This window comes from Ailuropoda melanoleuca, chromosome 5 (assembly GCF_002007445.2).
Source record: "Ailuropoda melanoleuca isolate Jingjing chromosome 5, ASM200744v2, whole genome shotgun sequence".
Lineage (NCBI taxonomy): Eukaryota > Metazoa > Chordata > Mammalia > Carnivora > Ursidae > Ailuropoda > Ailuropoda melanoleuca.
This window is the reverse complement of record NC_048222.1, coordinates 55330534-55346550: the sequence shown is the minus strand read 5'-3', so window position 1 is coordinate 55346550 and position 16017 is coordinate 55330534. Positions and strand designations below refer to the sequence as shown.

At 41.5% G+C, this 16017-nt stretch overlaps 1 protein-coding gene across 2 annotated transcripts in view; it reads right to left on the bottom strand.

The window, feature by feature from the left end:
- SPPL2A (signal peptide peptidase like 2A) overlaps positions 1-11477 on the bottom strand; it is a 52533-nt gene extending 41056 nt beyond the window's left edge. Inside the window, exon 1 of one of the 2 annotated variants that reach the window (XM_034660986.1) lies at positions 11133-11477. In XM_034660986.1, coding sequence (XP_034516877.1) covers positions 11133-11198 — 66 coding nt within the window. In that variant the 5' untranslated portion in view covers positions 11199-11477. Of the gene's footprint in view, positions 1-6680; positions 6760-11132 lie in introns of those variants that run through there. The other variant, XM_034660985.1, reaches the window with a different exon arrangement.
- Between the last annotated feature and the right edge of the window lie 4540 nt (positions 11478-16017).

Here is a 16017-nt window from a genome sequence, read left to right as displayed (position 1 = left end):
TCAGTTACACTCTTACTTAGGAGTTTCTTTCATATCTTTCCAGACACTATCCATATATATTTAATATACATGAATATATATGTATATATAAATACATGGATACATATCTCAAATGTGTATAGTTTTACACATGAGGTCAAACCATACTGCTATGTAGCTTTTCTACACATTTCTAAATTTATATAGATTTTCCATATTGACAGATATACACTACCTTCTTTAACATAATATATAATATTCAGTGTTACTGTTATAATTACAAAAACTAAGATTTTAAAAAAATTTAAATGTTCAAGGAAGTACAAAGATACTCAAAAAGTTAAGATTTATTGCTATAAAGGGATTATAATCTTCCCTACAATTGAAGAAAATTTAGCACTGATAAAAGCAAAACTCATTGATATTGGAATTACTAAGGCAAAACATAAATTGTTAGTGGAAGATCAGTATAAAAAAGTAGAACAATATACAATTGTAGAATAGTTAGTATTCAATGTGAAACATGCCACAAATTTCATGAGCAAACTACCATACCTAAACAACTTCAGCATTTCCACTACATTTTAAAATATCTTAGTAAATTACTTATGGAGATTGTATAGCTCCAAAAATTTAGTTTATTAATAATAGATATTATGAGCTTTGGAATTAGACTTGGGATAGAATGGCAGTTTCACCATTCACTGCCCATGTTCCAAGTCATTTAACCTGTTTTAAGCTACAACATCCTCAGCTTTGACACAGAATTGTCATGAAGATTAAGTTAGGTAATGCAATTATTTGCATGTATTAAGCTCTTGTAAATGGTAACTATTATTATTAATTATTAATAAGACATCTAGCAACCTGAGAAGTCCTTGTATTATGCACAAGAAACAGGAGATGATTAATGGTTGCTTAGGGTTTGGTGGGATACAGGGATACGAGGCAATAGCTAAAGGATGTGGGTTTCCTTCTTTAGCCATGTACCCCCTGCCATACACATGCACAGCCTCCCCCATTATCAACTTCTGCACCAGAGGGGTACATTTGTTACAATAAGTGAATATAACATTGATCACTACCACCCACAGCCCATAATTTACGTTCAGCATTCGCTCTTGGTGTTGTACATACTATACATTTTGACACGTATCCACCATCACAGTGACCTGTGGAATAAGGAGTAGTTTCACTGCTGTGAACATCCTGTGTTCCACCTATCTGCTTCTTTCTGGGGTGATGTAAATGTTTTAAAATGGACTGTCTTAACGGTTGCACAGATCTGTGAATATACTAAAAGCCACTGCATTGTACACTTCAAATAGGTAAACTGCATACTATGGGAATGGTATCTCAATAAACCTGCCTTCCCCCAAAGAAACATTACACAAGAAATTAGTCTTACCAGGAAGATTAAAAACAAACCTCAAATAATCAGAAACAGAATATGATTAAAGTCAGAGTGTCTAATAAAACTTTGGTAGTTCTTACGGCGTTAGAAATGCAAATTCTTGGGCTCTATTCCAGATCTACTGAATCAGAAACCCCCAGGCAGTTTATTTTTACAAGCCCTTCTGGAGATTGTGTTACTTGTTCAAGTTTGGGAACCACAGCGACAGGAGCAGAGCTTCTCAAGCTGTATTGTGCATACAAATCACACAGCGATCATATTAAAATGCAGATTTTGATTCAGTAGGTCTGGGTGGAATGTGAGATTCTGCATTTTTAACTAGCTCCCAAGTGCTGCTGCTGCTGGTATATGGACTAGCGTTCAGTACAAGGCTCTAAGAGAACAGAGTAGTGGAAACCACATTTCTGTGGGTCAATTAGTAGGGAAGCATACAGAAAAAGGCTTGAAACTCAGTGTCCCTTCAAGCATTACAAACACCAAATTAGGTGAGGCTTGTGGTCCACCCACATGCCAGTGTTAGATCATTTGACAAAGATTCTCTGATGGAAGGGCAGGATAACTTCCTTCACATCTTCTAAGTTAGAGACATGCTGCAAAACAACTGATTTTTCCTTTGTAATCAGCTGTGGTCTGGTCTATGACTTTATGCAACCTTTAAAAATTATGTTTGCATTTTCAGTTAGTAATGAAAATATTCTCTTAGTAAAAAGCTTAGTATGAAGGGCTTAAAGGGATTTAGAGATATGCCTCTAGGTCCTTCATTTCATAGCTCTAACAGGTCCAAAATGATCAAAATGAAGTGGTCTCGGGCCAAGATTAGAATTGAGCTCTCCAGAATCTAGACCAGCAGTCTTTCAATTCTATCATTTCAAGTTCCTTTCTGCAGTTTCATCCCCAAGCAACTCTTAGTGCCCAACCAGCACCCTCCAGTTTTATACTGGTTGCATGGATCTCCACATTAGCTGTTCACTCCCTCTTCCGTGATACTGGTATGGGTCTCCTACCACCACTCAAATTCCTCTAATACCCAGTTAGTTCCTCCCGCATCATTTCTTTATACTCTTCCAAATGCCTCCAACTCTAGGTCTCTAGAGCTTCATGGGATTCCTTGTCCTAGGACGACCTCTCCTTACTGCTTTCCCCACATCTTCCCTCCACATGCCAGGTCCTACAAGTACTGATTGTGGTATCAAGCTTTCTCCAGGACCATCAAATCATCAGTTTTATACCAGTACCTTCATATTCACATCTTACTTGATCCTCACACGCAAGATAAACAAGTTGACTAGCCCATGGTATGAGGCTGTACTTCCTTTCCTGCATCAAATTTACCTCCATAAAACTTGATGGGATGTCTGTTGCTCACAAACAATTCTGAATTTAGTTTATCCAGATCACCTGACTCAATCATATTCCCTATCATCTTCTTTTCAAACCAAAAATATTGGTGTTTAAGTCTATCTTAATGTTACAGTTATCTATTCCTTTGCTCATTTTTCCCCTAAACAGCTTTCGGTATGACAGGTGTCAAATGATTACCTAAAGTCTAAGAAGGAACGACTGGAACAATGTATATTATACTCCCATCCCTGCACATATACTATCTCCCCATTTTCTCAGACCGGTCAGACCGTAAACAAAGGGACATGTACGGGCGCTTTACTTCATCAGTATACTTACAGGGAGTCAGCCTGGCACTGACCTTCATGTCCCTGTCTCTTGGGAGTACAACCATGCTGTACACTCTCATCTTCCTGGGCATTTGAATTCCAGGCCCCTGTTCCAACAGCCTCCTGATGCTGACTCACCAGCCCAATGTTAACCTAGTGAGAACTAGCCTGCTCTACTCCTATCCAATCTAATAGCACAGTGTAAGGATTCTTCTTTGACCCTAGTTCACAGGTTTGGTTTGTCTTCTACCCTTCTTTCTTCTTCAAAAGGTATCTTCTAGCTGTAGATCTCTTCCAAATTTAAGTCTTCAGATATTTCTTTTAAAAAGAACAATTCTCTAGCTAAAAATATATCTAACGTACTACTCCCCACCCTGTATACACGCCACCCTTTGCATCTGTTGGAACTCTGTATCTTGACCCATTTTCACCTGATCAAGTTGAACTCTGAACAATTCAATGTTCACCTTTTCCCATGTGTATATTTAATTCCCTTACAAAGCTTCAACAGATTCGTCAAGCATGGTTCTTCTTTCTTCCCGGAGATTATGCTCAATACTCTGTACAGCAATTTCTTACCCGTTATTATAGATTAGTGCTTCTTGAACTTTAACGTTCTTGTTAAAATGCATATTTTGATCCAGCAGCTCTTAGGTGGAGCTTATGATCATGCATTTGGAACAAGCTTCCAGGTGATGCTCTGATACTGGTCCACAGAGCACATGGTTATAGACTTCATCATGAACAGTGGTAAAACTCACAGGTCTTCTAGATATAATTGGGGTCCTCCTAGGAATTTTCTCAAGAGGTGAATCGCACTGTACCTGCAGTCTGCTGGTATAGCCAGTATTCATATTTTTGGCCAGTAGTTCCATTCACCCATGAGCTCCTTCAAAACTCTTCAGTATATGCATCACTGGGTCCCAGCTTTCCCCACCCCCTCTACAGTCTGTCAATTAAACCAGGGTCATGTTATTTGTATGTTATCCATTAGATATATATAATCCTTCAGTTTCGAGGGGCAACGTATGAGTGTGACTGTAATTCTCTCTCCAATTAACCCCCTGGCAATCTTTCTTCGTAACATCTACATATTAAATTATTTCTGTATTTTTAGACACCAAATACAAGAGTAGGGCTTAGGGGTAAATTTTGTTAATAAACAGAATTTATCTATAATGAAAACTAACAATTAAAAAAACGCTATATTCCTGGGGTGCCTGGGTGGCTCAGTAGTTAAGCATCCGCCTTCGTCTTAGAGCGTGATCCCGAGTCCTGGGATCGAGCCCCACATCAGGCTCCTCTGCTGGGAACCAGCTTCTTCCTCTCCCGCTCCCTCTACTTGTGTTCCCTCTCTCGCTGGCTCTCTCTCTGTCAAATAAATAAATAAAAATCTAAAAACAAACAAACAAACAAAACACTATATTCCTAAACCAGAAGATATAAAGTTGCAATGTAATCACTGAATGGTAAATGCAACAGGAGCAGCAGTCACCTACCCCATCACCCTTACATCCTAGCAATCTAGGAGGTATCCCTTTCTTTTTAAACATCTTTATCTTTACACAGCTACACAGTTAACAGCAATACAGTAAGAATAGGAAGGCCCCCCCCCCAAAAAAAGAATAGGAAGGGGCCTCTACAGGAAAGACAGAGTTGAGGTTGTGCGTCGTGAATGACACATTTCAAAGTTAGGCCTAAGTAACTTTCTGATCATTCATTATTATATATTTTCTATGCCTGTTTCCTCCCTAATAAGTTATATAATCAACAATCTGCATTGTTTCTACTCCTACCTCCAGGATTCGAGGTTTATGGAAATGATGCATGGAAAGTGACTAGACCCAGACCCATAAAGATTAAGTGTAATCTTTTTTTTTTTTTTTAAAGATTTTATTTATTTATTTGACAGAGAGAGACAGCCAGCGAGAGAGGGAACACAAGCAGGGGGAGTGGGAGAGGAAGAAGCAGGCCCACAGCGGAGGAGCCTGATGTGGGGCTCCGATCCCATAACGCCGGGATCACGCCCTGAGCCGAAGGCAGACACCCAACCGCTGTGCCACCCAGGCGCCCCAAGATTAAGTGTAATCTTAACTACTTAATTAGTGGCTCAGTGGGTGCTAAGGCATCAAACAGGTATTTACAGGGAATCAGAGGAGTCTGTGGGCCATGGGAAAAGGCGAGCCAGCCCCATCCTTGCACTTCGCCTGCAATGTACAGGTGAAGAGGTATTAGGGTGTGGGGAGGAGACATTCATTTATTCAGTATTCTGCAGTCTATGAGATGCTAGGAGAGACACCACAGAATGAGCCTGGTAGAGTTTCCCCTTCACGGGGCTCCTATTTTACTAGTTACCTAGATCTAACCTTCTTCTTGGTTTTCCCTAAGTAATCTTACTGCTTAGTGATACATCTCAACTGTTACAGAATTTATGATTTACACTAGAATTCACAAATTCAAATGACTGCAAGACCAGACAATATAAATGCATAAAAAGCTGATTTAAGACCATAGTGCAGAGTGATGTTTAGCAAATTCTGACCTAAAAGCAATAAAAATTTTTAACAAAATTTTAGTATCTTGGAGTAAGGATCTATACCTTAAGACTTTATGGTCTAGAGTTTTGTAAACAGACCCAATTCCAGCTGATTTAGCCAAAAAGTTATCAAATATATAATAAACATGACTTCTATCTTTAAACTCTTTCTTATGAATAAATAAATTCTCAAATTTATCCAATTAGTCTTCTGATGTATTCTTGATTCATAAGAAAACATACTGCACAACTTAGTGGAAAAATACCAAGGAAAGTCTAGGAACCCTGGGTTCTAGCCCTCTTTTTCATGCCTTTCTGTATGATCTAGGACAAGTCATAATCTTCCCGAAACTCCTCAGGATTATTTTGAGGAGATGTATGTTTCATTCTGGAAGGAGAAAGCACAGCCATCGATGACTGATAAAGCAGACAATGGGATGCAGAATCCTCAGAGGTAGGCCAGAGGAGAGAAGGTAAAAAAAGAAAAAAAAATCGTGAAGAATCTAAAAGTAAAGGAAGGAAATGTGACAAAACCAGCATGTCTAATATCGGGCTGCCATAACAAAATACCACAGACTGGGTGGCTTTAAAAAACAGAAATTTATTTTCTCATAGACTGGAACCTGGAAGCTCAAGATCAAGGTACCAGCATACGTATCCCTTACTGGTTTCTGGTAAGGGATCTTTCCCTAGCTTGTAGATGGCTGCCTTCTCACTGTGTCTCCACATGGTTGCGAAAGAGAACAAAGCAACAATCCCATCGTAAGGGCCCCATGCTTGTGACCTCATCTAAACCTAATTATCTCCCAAAGGCCAATTTCCAAATACGGTCACACTAGGGGTTAGGGCTTCAACAAAAGAATTTGGAAGCATACAATTTAGTCCACAGCATTTTGCCCCTGGGTCCCCAAATTCATTTCCTTCTCACACACAAAATACACTCAGTTCATCCCAACAGCCCCAAAGGCTTATTAACTCATTCCAGAATCAACTCTAAGTCCAAAGTTTCATCTAATATCATCTGTGGGTGAAACTCAAGATACAATTCATTCAGAGGCAAAATTCCTCTCCAGCTACGAACCTGTGGAACCAGGTGAGTTATGTACTTCCAAAATATAATGGTAGGACAGGCACAGGGTAGACATTTGCATTCCAAAAGGAAGGGGTGGCTGGGTGGCTTAGTTGGTTAAGTGTCCAATTCTTGATTTCTGCTCACGTCACAATCTCAGGGTCCTGAGACTGAAGATCAAGCCCCAAGTCGGGCTCTGTGCCAGGCATGGAGGCTGCTTAAGATTTTCACTCTCCCTCTTCTGTCCCCCCACTCTCTCTCTCCTAAAAAAAAGGCGGGGGGGGGGGCGAAATCAGAAGGAAGAAAGTGGTGACAGGATCCAAGCAAGTCTAAAACCTAGCAAAACAAATTCCATTAAGTCTTAAGTATCAAGAATAATCCTTTTAGGTTCAATGTCCCTCCTTCCAAGCCCAACGGAAGTCAAGCCCACTGAATCCCCCCAGCAGAGGCCGTAAGGCCTGCTGAAACTGAGGCAGTAGCCTGACGATCTCTGATTTGCCTTTGGGGTCATTTCTCCTCCTTCTTGAAGATAATCCATGTTCACAGCCACATAGCTCCGTGATCCCACCTGTCAAATCCAATAAGTCCAACAGCCTTTCTTCATTTTGCCACATCTCTGTCCCCTTTAGTTCAAAATGGCAGTATTTCTGCTCGAAAATCCTCTAAACTCTTTATCAGATGGTTTCCAGCCACACAGTGTTATTTTCAGAACAAGCTTCCTCATTTTTTGCAATATGGACAGGCTAAGAATTTTCCAAATCTTCAAATTCTAGTTTTTTCCTTAACAATTATGTCTTCAATTCTTCTCTCTCCATTTTACACTCTACTATAAGCAGTCAGGAGGAATCACACTGCTCTATCAACACTTTGCTCAGAAATCTCCTCAGCTAAATATCTAATTGCATTGCTCACAATTCTTCCTTCTACAAAACACTACATCACAGTCCAGCCAAGTTCTTTGCCATTTTATAATAAGGATTGCCCTTGCTTCAGTTTCTAATAACATGTTCCTCATTTCTGAGACTTCACCAGAATAGTCCTTAATGCCCGTATTTCTGGCATGCACCTCAAACCTTGTCTGAACTTTACCCAGTTACAAAGTTGCTACCACATGTTAGGTATTAGCTACCGCAGCACTGCACTCCTGGTACCCAAATCTGCCTTAGTCAGCTTGGGCTGCTGCAACAAAATACCAGTGGGTAGCTTAAACAGAAATTTATTTTCTCACAGTTCCAGAAACTAGAAGTCTAAGATAAAGGTACCAGCATGGTTAGTTTCTGGTTAAGAGTTTTCTTTTTGGCTTGTAGATGGACACTTTGTCACTGTGTCATCATCACATGCTGTGTGTGTGTGGTGGGGGTGGTTATTAGGAGAGAGAGAACAAGCTCTTTGGTGTCTTTTCTTACAAGGCACCAATCCATCAGAAGGGATCTATCCTCTTACCTCTCTAAACCTACTTATCTCCTAGAGGACCCCTTTCCAAACACCATCACACTGGGGGTCAGAGCTTCAATACATGAATTTGGGGAGACACAATTCAGTCTACAACACAGCAGCTCAGGATGTCCCTGATAGCTTGGAGAGCAGAACATACCTTCTTTCACCAAAAGGATGAGACAGGAGTGCAGAAGAGAAGGAATTAAAGAAGATTCTTTGAGTTAGTGTAGTATACCAAAGGAATGCAGATTTCAGCAAGAGATTTCTCTGCTGGGGATCCTGATTATGACTTCACTGTAATACGTTCAAGATGTGGCTATTTAACACGTCAAATTCTTTGAAGTAATGAAAAAAATGAACAGAACTTTTGTAAAAACAGTATGGGAAAGATTCAGTATTCTTCAGAGACCTTTGAAGCAATTTTAGAAAACAGATCCATGCTAAACTTCACTCATTTTCTTTGAAACATAACTCTGTGACTGAGTCCAAACACCACTGTGAAATAAAGGCCTAACAGTTGCGGCTAGGGATGGGGGTTTGACTGGGGAAGGAAGACTGTGAAATGGAATCATGGCAAGGCTAGGAAAGAACTAACCACCTGCCACACACTCTATTTCTAGACTTCAATGTTTAATGGGTTTAGAAATCATCAAAACAGCCAGATGTACTGTAGCTTGAGTTTAATGGGTCATGCTAATGTGAGGAGGACAAGATGAGGGTAGGCTACATGATGCTGAAGGGCTTTTCCAATCCTTAATCCTCTTCGTTTTCTACAAAGATGTGGCAGTGGTTTCTGGAGACTATGTACTTCTAGATGAGGATATTGGCCTTGTTCTTACATAACTAAAGGGAAAGCTGGTAGCAGTGCCAGCTTCAAGAGCCCAGAAAGGAGAAATGAAATGATTGAACTACCATCATTAAATGAACAGAGAGGCCACCTAGAGCTATAAGATTAAGGAAGAGGAATAAGCAAGGGCTTAAGGGAGAAAATGGTAAGAAGGAAAAAAAAATCCAAAAGACTTCAGATAGTACTGGAGGAAAGAAGTAGGTATTCAGTAAGTGAGTAGAAAGGACAGAGAGTGCTCCTGCTGAGGAAAGGTACACCAGATCCGAGTTCCTCGGAAAAGGAAAGAGATCATTTCAAGAAGGGTCAAGAAGAAAACAAACCCACTGAGAAATCAACAACAGAAAATCAATAACAGTGGTTGGCACTGAAAAAGGTCTTTACAATTCAAAAAGATCTTGCCAGTTTATTAACACTCACTGGCACAGTGCCTCACATGTAACAGATGCACACTAAATATCTGCAGAGGAAAAAAATGTTACTAAGTCCCCCCAACATCCCTGAGAAGATCCTCCCAAGAAATTAGTACAGTGAGATACAACAAAATATAAACGTGCAATACAAAAAGAATAAAATCTACACTGTGGGAAATACAGGATGGCCACAATTTAAAACAGGGACGACCTTTAGATTTGTGAAGCCCTTGAAATCACACTCTGCTCACATTTTTTAGCAAGAGGGTTCAGAGCTTTTGATTATAATTTCAATGTGAGTTATCAGCAATTGATATATAAAATTAATTACTGTGTTGGCAAAAGATCAGTGGAAATGTGATATATAGGATAGATACCTAGGTTACAGTTTCATGTATATTTACATACCACTTGAATTGTTATCCTTCAGACATATCTTACATTGTAAACTACACTTCAAAGATTCAGACAAACACCATGACTTTGTTGTTCTCTTTATACTGTACTTCCCCTCCACTCCACAAAAGCAATTTTTAGATACATTATCTCATTCATGTTCCTAATGTTGCCTAGCAAAGTTAGGAGTACACCAAAAGCACTTAAGCATTTTAGATTTTGATTTCTTAATAAATGTTAAAGACACTTTTATATTAAATATACTAACAGTAAACCTTTAAGTAGCAGAGAATGCAAAATATACTCTTTCAGAGAAGTTATATATTCTAATGGAAAGACCTAGACAAGCATCCACCCATATTAATTCCGTGTAGATAAAGCTCACAGAAGTTCTGACCTCAAACTCCCTAAGTGAAACTCCAAGAAATGAAAACTGAAACACCCAACACCAGGGTCCTGACCATTCGCTGAAGCTCCAGCTGCTTAATGTTGAATTTTTTTTTAAAAAGATTTTATTTATTTACTTGAGAGAGAGTGAGTGAGGGAGAGAGAGAGAGAAAGAGCACAAGCTGGGGAGGAGACAGAGGGAGGGAGAAGCAGACTCCCCGCTGAGCCCGGGGGGGGGGCATCCCAGGACTCCGGATCGAGACCTGAGCTGAAGGCAGACGCTTAACCAACTGAGCCACCCAGACGCCCGTTGATTACTGTTACTTAACCGATTCTCCTCCCCCATTAAACCAGGCGGAGAACTGAAAACCACAAAGATACTACACTTTGATGTGTCTTTTAAAAAATTATTTTAAATTATTACTATTACCAACCCCTCCCCCTCCCACACACACAATGAAATCGAATGAGCCCTAAGGGGAAGCAGGAACTACGGAGGAAGAAAAAAAAAACAAAAAACCACCTGTATTCGAGCAATTAAACTAAAGCGCAGTCTTTGAACTGCTAAACACCCCGGGGACACGTATAATTTTGTACTTCTTCTTCTGGAGGGTTAAAGAGATCAAGATGCTGTAAGAAAGCGCAGACGATAAAACTCAGGTCAATTTAGAATGTCCGGAACCGTGAAAAACTATAGAGAATCCTCAAGGTCAGTGTAGCAAGAGGGACTCCGCAGACAGCTTGCTCGGGGAAAGGGGGGGGGGTATTTCGAGAACTTCAAAACGGGAATGGGGGTGGGGTGGGAAGGCCGGAGGGAAAAGAGGGTGAAGGAGAGGCTGGAAGGAAATGAAGGAAACGGGAAGGGGGCAGGCCGCTAGGGCGCTGGCAAAGGAGTCGCCGGGCGAGAGCCCGGGGGTGGGGAGGAGAAGGGGCAGGGAGCCCCGGCCCCGCCCCGGGGAGGCCCGAACGCCCGGCCGTCCCCCTTACCAGCGGGAGTAGGAAGCCCCAGAGCAGGGCGGTCGCGGCCGTGTGCAGCGGCCGCTGCGGCCCCATCTGACTGCTGGGCGCCCGGCGACGCGGCGCTTCTCGGCGGGCACAGGCTCCGGGTCCCGCCCCTGCGCTGCCTAGGTGGCCGGGCCGGACCAGCGCGGACGGCGGGGCTTGGCAGGGGCCGCCGCTGCTGTTGCGGCCGCCGCTGCAGCGCCGACTTCCTCTTCCGGCTCCGCCCAGAGGACACGGAAACCCCCGCGCGGGGCACGTGGAGTCCCGGTCCGCGCGCGCCGCCAGTCGGGCTGGTCCTCGGCGCTCTCCGGTGCCGGCCTTGGCAGGCCGCCTACTGTGGGTCTGGGCGTGTCTCTTTCTCTTTCCAGCTGCCTGACCCGAACTCTCCCCAGAGTCCGGGGGCGGGGGTCGGGCGCCCAAAGCAACTTTTTCAATACCCCCTTCCTCTAGGAGTCCCCGTGCGCCTGCTCTGTACTCCAGTACCGACCCTCCATCCGGGCCCAAAATCTACGTGCTCTGAGCCTTAATTCATTTGCCCCCCGGCAGGTCCCGTTCACTTACACGTATATCCCAAATAGGTCCACCGGGTCCCAAACAGCCGCGACCTCTGTATGCAGACCACCGATGTTTCTCTCCTCCAAACTGGTCTGTTTAAGACTCCCGGCGGCCCATTATCCACAGAGCAGTCCTAGATACAAATTCATTTATCTGTGATGTCGCCTCCCACTTAATAGCAAGGGGTGTCTTTGCTTTTTGTTCACTGCGATATCCCTCATATCTACAATATCTGGCATCAAAGTAGGTCCTCAAATATTTGTTGGATGAATATTTAATTCTAAACACTGAAGGATGCTGTGCCTGCCATCCCACAGCTGAGTTTAGCAAGGGACACAGATGTGTGAGCAAACATAGTTCAGGATGAATAGTGACTCTTTCGTTTGCACAAGATGCCATGGGAGTATCAAAGGAACATACAAAAGGGGTGCCAGGAAAAATTCCAACCTAAGCTGAGTCTAGAAGGGTGAGTTAATTTTAGCCAGGCAATGGGCAGGGGAAGGGGGAGACTTCCAGGAAGAGTGAACCATTAATGTCAAAGCCAAAGGTGACATTGGAGGAACTGCAAAACTTAGGCTTGGCTGAAGTTATGAGTGGTGAAAGATGAAGTGAGAGAAGAGGGCAGAGGCAAATCACAAACAGATTAGGATGTCCTGCTTGGGACTTTAGGCTTCATCCAATTGTTGGTGGAAAACAGATTAGTAATTAGAGCAATGGCAATTTCTGGTTTAGAAAGCTCTTTGTGGTGGCAGGCAGGATGGCAGTTGGACTGAAACAGGGCAAGAGTCAGAGCCAGGAACCTATTGGACAGCTGTGTAACCTAACCCAGGCCAGGAATAGTGAGGGCCTGAACTGAGACAGTGACAGGAGAAATGGGGAGGAGGAGATGGATCTGAAAGATTTGTAGTAGAATTTGGTAACTGAGAGGACATGGGAGATGAAAGAGAGAGGGAGAGGGATGGTTGCTAGGGTCTTGTCTTGGGCCATTTGTTGAGATGATCACCACAGGAGTTGGGGTTGGGTGGGGGTGTGCAGAGAGAAGTATTTTCGCATGTTTCGCAATTCTTGTGGGACATCCAAGTCAAATGTCTGCAGGTCGATGGCTAGGTAGGTTGGTCCTAAGGTTAGTGGCACAATGAGGCCAGAGCACAGGACTCCTGCCTGTTGATCCTAGACTCTTTTTCACACTTTCTAGCTGCTGAGGGCAAGCAAGTTTCCTCTTTAGTAAAATGGCTGTGATGGACTGGATGACTTCATCTCTAAATATTCCCTCCTGCCCATAGTGGCACTTTGCCTAGTGAATCTCCAGCGTGGCTCCTGAGGCTGTCTGAAGATCTCTGGTTTTCCTGTCTATGTTCATGCCCACTTTTCCTTCTCAATTGGAGAAAATTTTGTTGTTTGCAGCCAAAGAAATTGTGTTATAGGCTAGTTCCTTGTACAGTCTCTCTTTGCCTGCTTTAGTTTTCTCAGCTGAAGAATGGGGACAGTAATATCTGTACTGCCTGCCTCACATTATTATAAAAATTATAAGATTTGTAATGTAGGTAAAATTACTCTGAAAAAATTTTTTTAAAGCAGAGGAGGAGAGGGAGAGAAGGAGAAAGAAAAGAATAATAGAAAGCTGTGTTATCGCTCTCATCCAAAGTATCAGCATTGTTTGTCATAATTCCCCTGCCAGAAGGGTGTCTCTTTGGTCGAAGTCCCTATGCAGGATGAGATGAAGGAAACTGGGAGAGTTAATGGAAGATTAAAAGATTTTCGGTAATAACTTACTACTGGAAAGGCTATTAACAGTTATTTGGAGGATATCTCTCTAACACATGAATTTCCCTGCAAGTATTAGGTATGATAAAGAGTACCAGGCTGTTTTAGTCAATGTTTTTCTTCCATAAATAAACTATATATAAAAATCCAGTTACGGGGCATCTGGGTGTCTCAGTTGGCTGGGCAGCTGCTTTCGGCTCAGGTCATGATCCCGGGGTCCTGGGATCCAGTCCCGAGTTGGGCTCCTTGCTCAGGAGGGAGCTTCCTTCTCCCTCTCCCCACCCCCGACTCATACTCTCTCTAGCTCTAAAATTAATAAATAATCCAGTTACAGGAAACAACTATTGCTACATTAAAGATCATTTTAATTTCTAAATATACTTACTTAATGGAATATTTTCCAATGATAAAAGATAGAATGTTGTAAGTTGTTGGAACCTATGTTTTCTTCTAAGTGTTTTATAGTCTGCGGTCTTATGTTTTAAGTCTTTAAAGTATTTTGAGTTGATGTTTGTGCTTATCACTTTTAATGGGAATACCGATTACCACCTCAATCTCAGTAATTATCTTGTTCGCAGATTAAAAAGCTGCTTAGCGTTTCCTGGTATTGCTTTTCTGTCAAGACTACCTGGCTTTGATTAAATGCTTTCCTCCTCTAATACCTGTTTATGAGGCCTTTCTCCTTGAGGAGAACATGTGACTTGAATGATTCCTGGTTCACAAGAGGTGACTAGGAGCAGACAGTCGAGCCAACAGCTATGGTTTCATCACTAGCTCTTCTGTTCACCTCTTCACATACATTTATTACAGTTATTGACAGAATTCCTCCCCATTGGAGTTATGTCAATCAGTCAAACAGTTGCCACTTCCTACATGAAAGGCGAATTTAAATTTAACTTGAGTCTTAGGGAGTGCAGAAGAGTATTCAGTAGTTGAAAATATTGGGAGAAAGAATTTCCTAAAGCTCACAATTGTGGAGCACCAAATGACCCAAGGCGATAGACCAAAATTCAATCTCTGGTCACTTCTCTTAGGAAATCTTTGTAAATTCGCAGGAATGGAACTTCTTCTTCCTCTTCTCCCCTTACTCCCCCTCCTCCTCCTCCTTATTTTTTTTTAAAGATTTATTTATTTGAGAGAGAGAGAGTGCAACGGGGAGGGGCAAAGGGAGAGAGAGTTTGAAGCAGACCCTGGACTGAGCACAAAACCCAATGCGGGGCAACATTTCACGACCCTGAGATCAGGGCCCTGAGATCACGACCTGAGCTGAAACCAAGAATAGGATGCTTAACCGATTGCACCACCCAAGTGCCTCCAAAAGGGAACTTCTTGAATGCAACACCATGCAAGGTTTAATAATAATGTCTTATAAACTATTATTATTTTAAAGCTCACATTTACACTTTTTTGCATACATTATCTAATTTAATTCATTTAAGGCAATTTTATGAAGTAAATTATTACTTTCATTTTGCAGATGAGCAAGTATAGAGGTCAAATTATCCATATGAAATCTCCCACAAGATATGGAGCAGGAATTTAAACCCAATCAGACAGGATTCTGGAAAGATAGTTCAGTAGGAAGCATCCAGAATCTGTAAGTTGGATTCCCCTTTGTATCATTATCGGTGCTCAATAAATGTTTGCTTAATTAAGAATGTTTGCCAAAATTAAGAAGCCTGTGTTGTCATTTTGAATATTTTTGGGTTCAACTAAATTACTTCTGAAGTGTCTTCTAAAGCTTAAACAGAGCTAGACTTTGAGGAACTGCTGGATCTAATTTTTAAAAAAATCAGTTCTTTTAGATTTAAAATTTTTAAAAAAGATTTACTTATTTATTTGAAAGAGAAAAAGGGGGCGCAGAGGGAGCGAGAGAATCTCAAGCAAACTCCCTGCTGAGTTTGGAGCCTCACACAGGGTTTGATCTCACGACCCTGAGATCATGACCTGAGCCGAAACCAAGAGTCAGATGCCTAAGTGACGGAGCCACCCAGGCACCCCCAGGTCTTTTGTTTTAATTTGCTTAGAAAAATTTGAGGGTCTCCTCATTGGTAATAAGGAGGAAGAAATTTAAGTAGCAGATTCAATATTAAGATGATTCTTTTGGGTCATAAGATTATTAAACTCAGAAATAAATACATTTTAAAGTTATGTAACTTTTTGAACAGTTTAAATTTACCAAATGAGTTCCTGGTAATAGTAGATTTTTTTCCTTCCAGGTTATATTTTACACTAAAAATGAATGAAGATAAGTTAATACGTATGTATGATAACATTATAGATAGACTACTTATGAATTCTTTGAATGAATAATTTGTTTTATAAAAATAATTCTGAAAAAAAATATATTGTAAGCCCCAGTTATATTGTTCCTGGTGTTGGAGCATAGCAAGAGGTGATATTGTCTATATAAAGCAGTGTGACTTCAAGGCAGTGGTTGATCTTAAATGTTGCTGGGAATGGCAAAGCATAGCCCATTTCCAGGCTGCTCAGGCAGAACAGATTGAAATCACATGTTACTAAAATCTCTTTCTGGCTTCAGATGAATTCA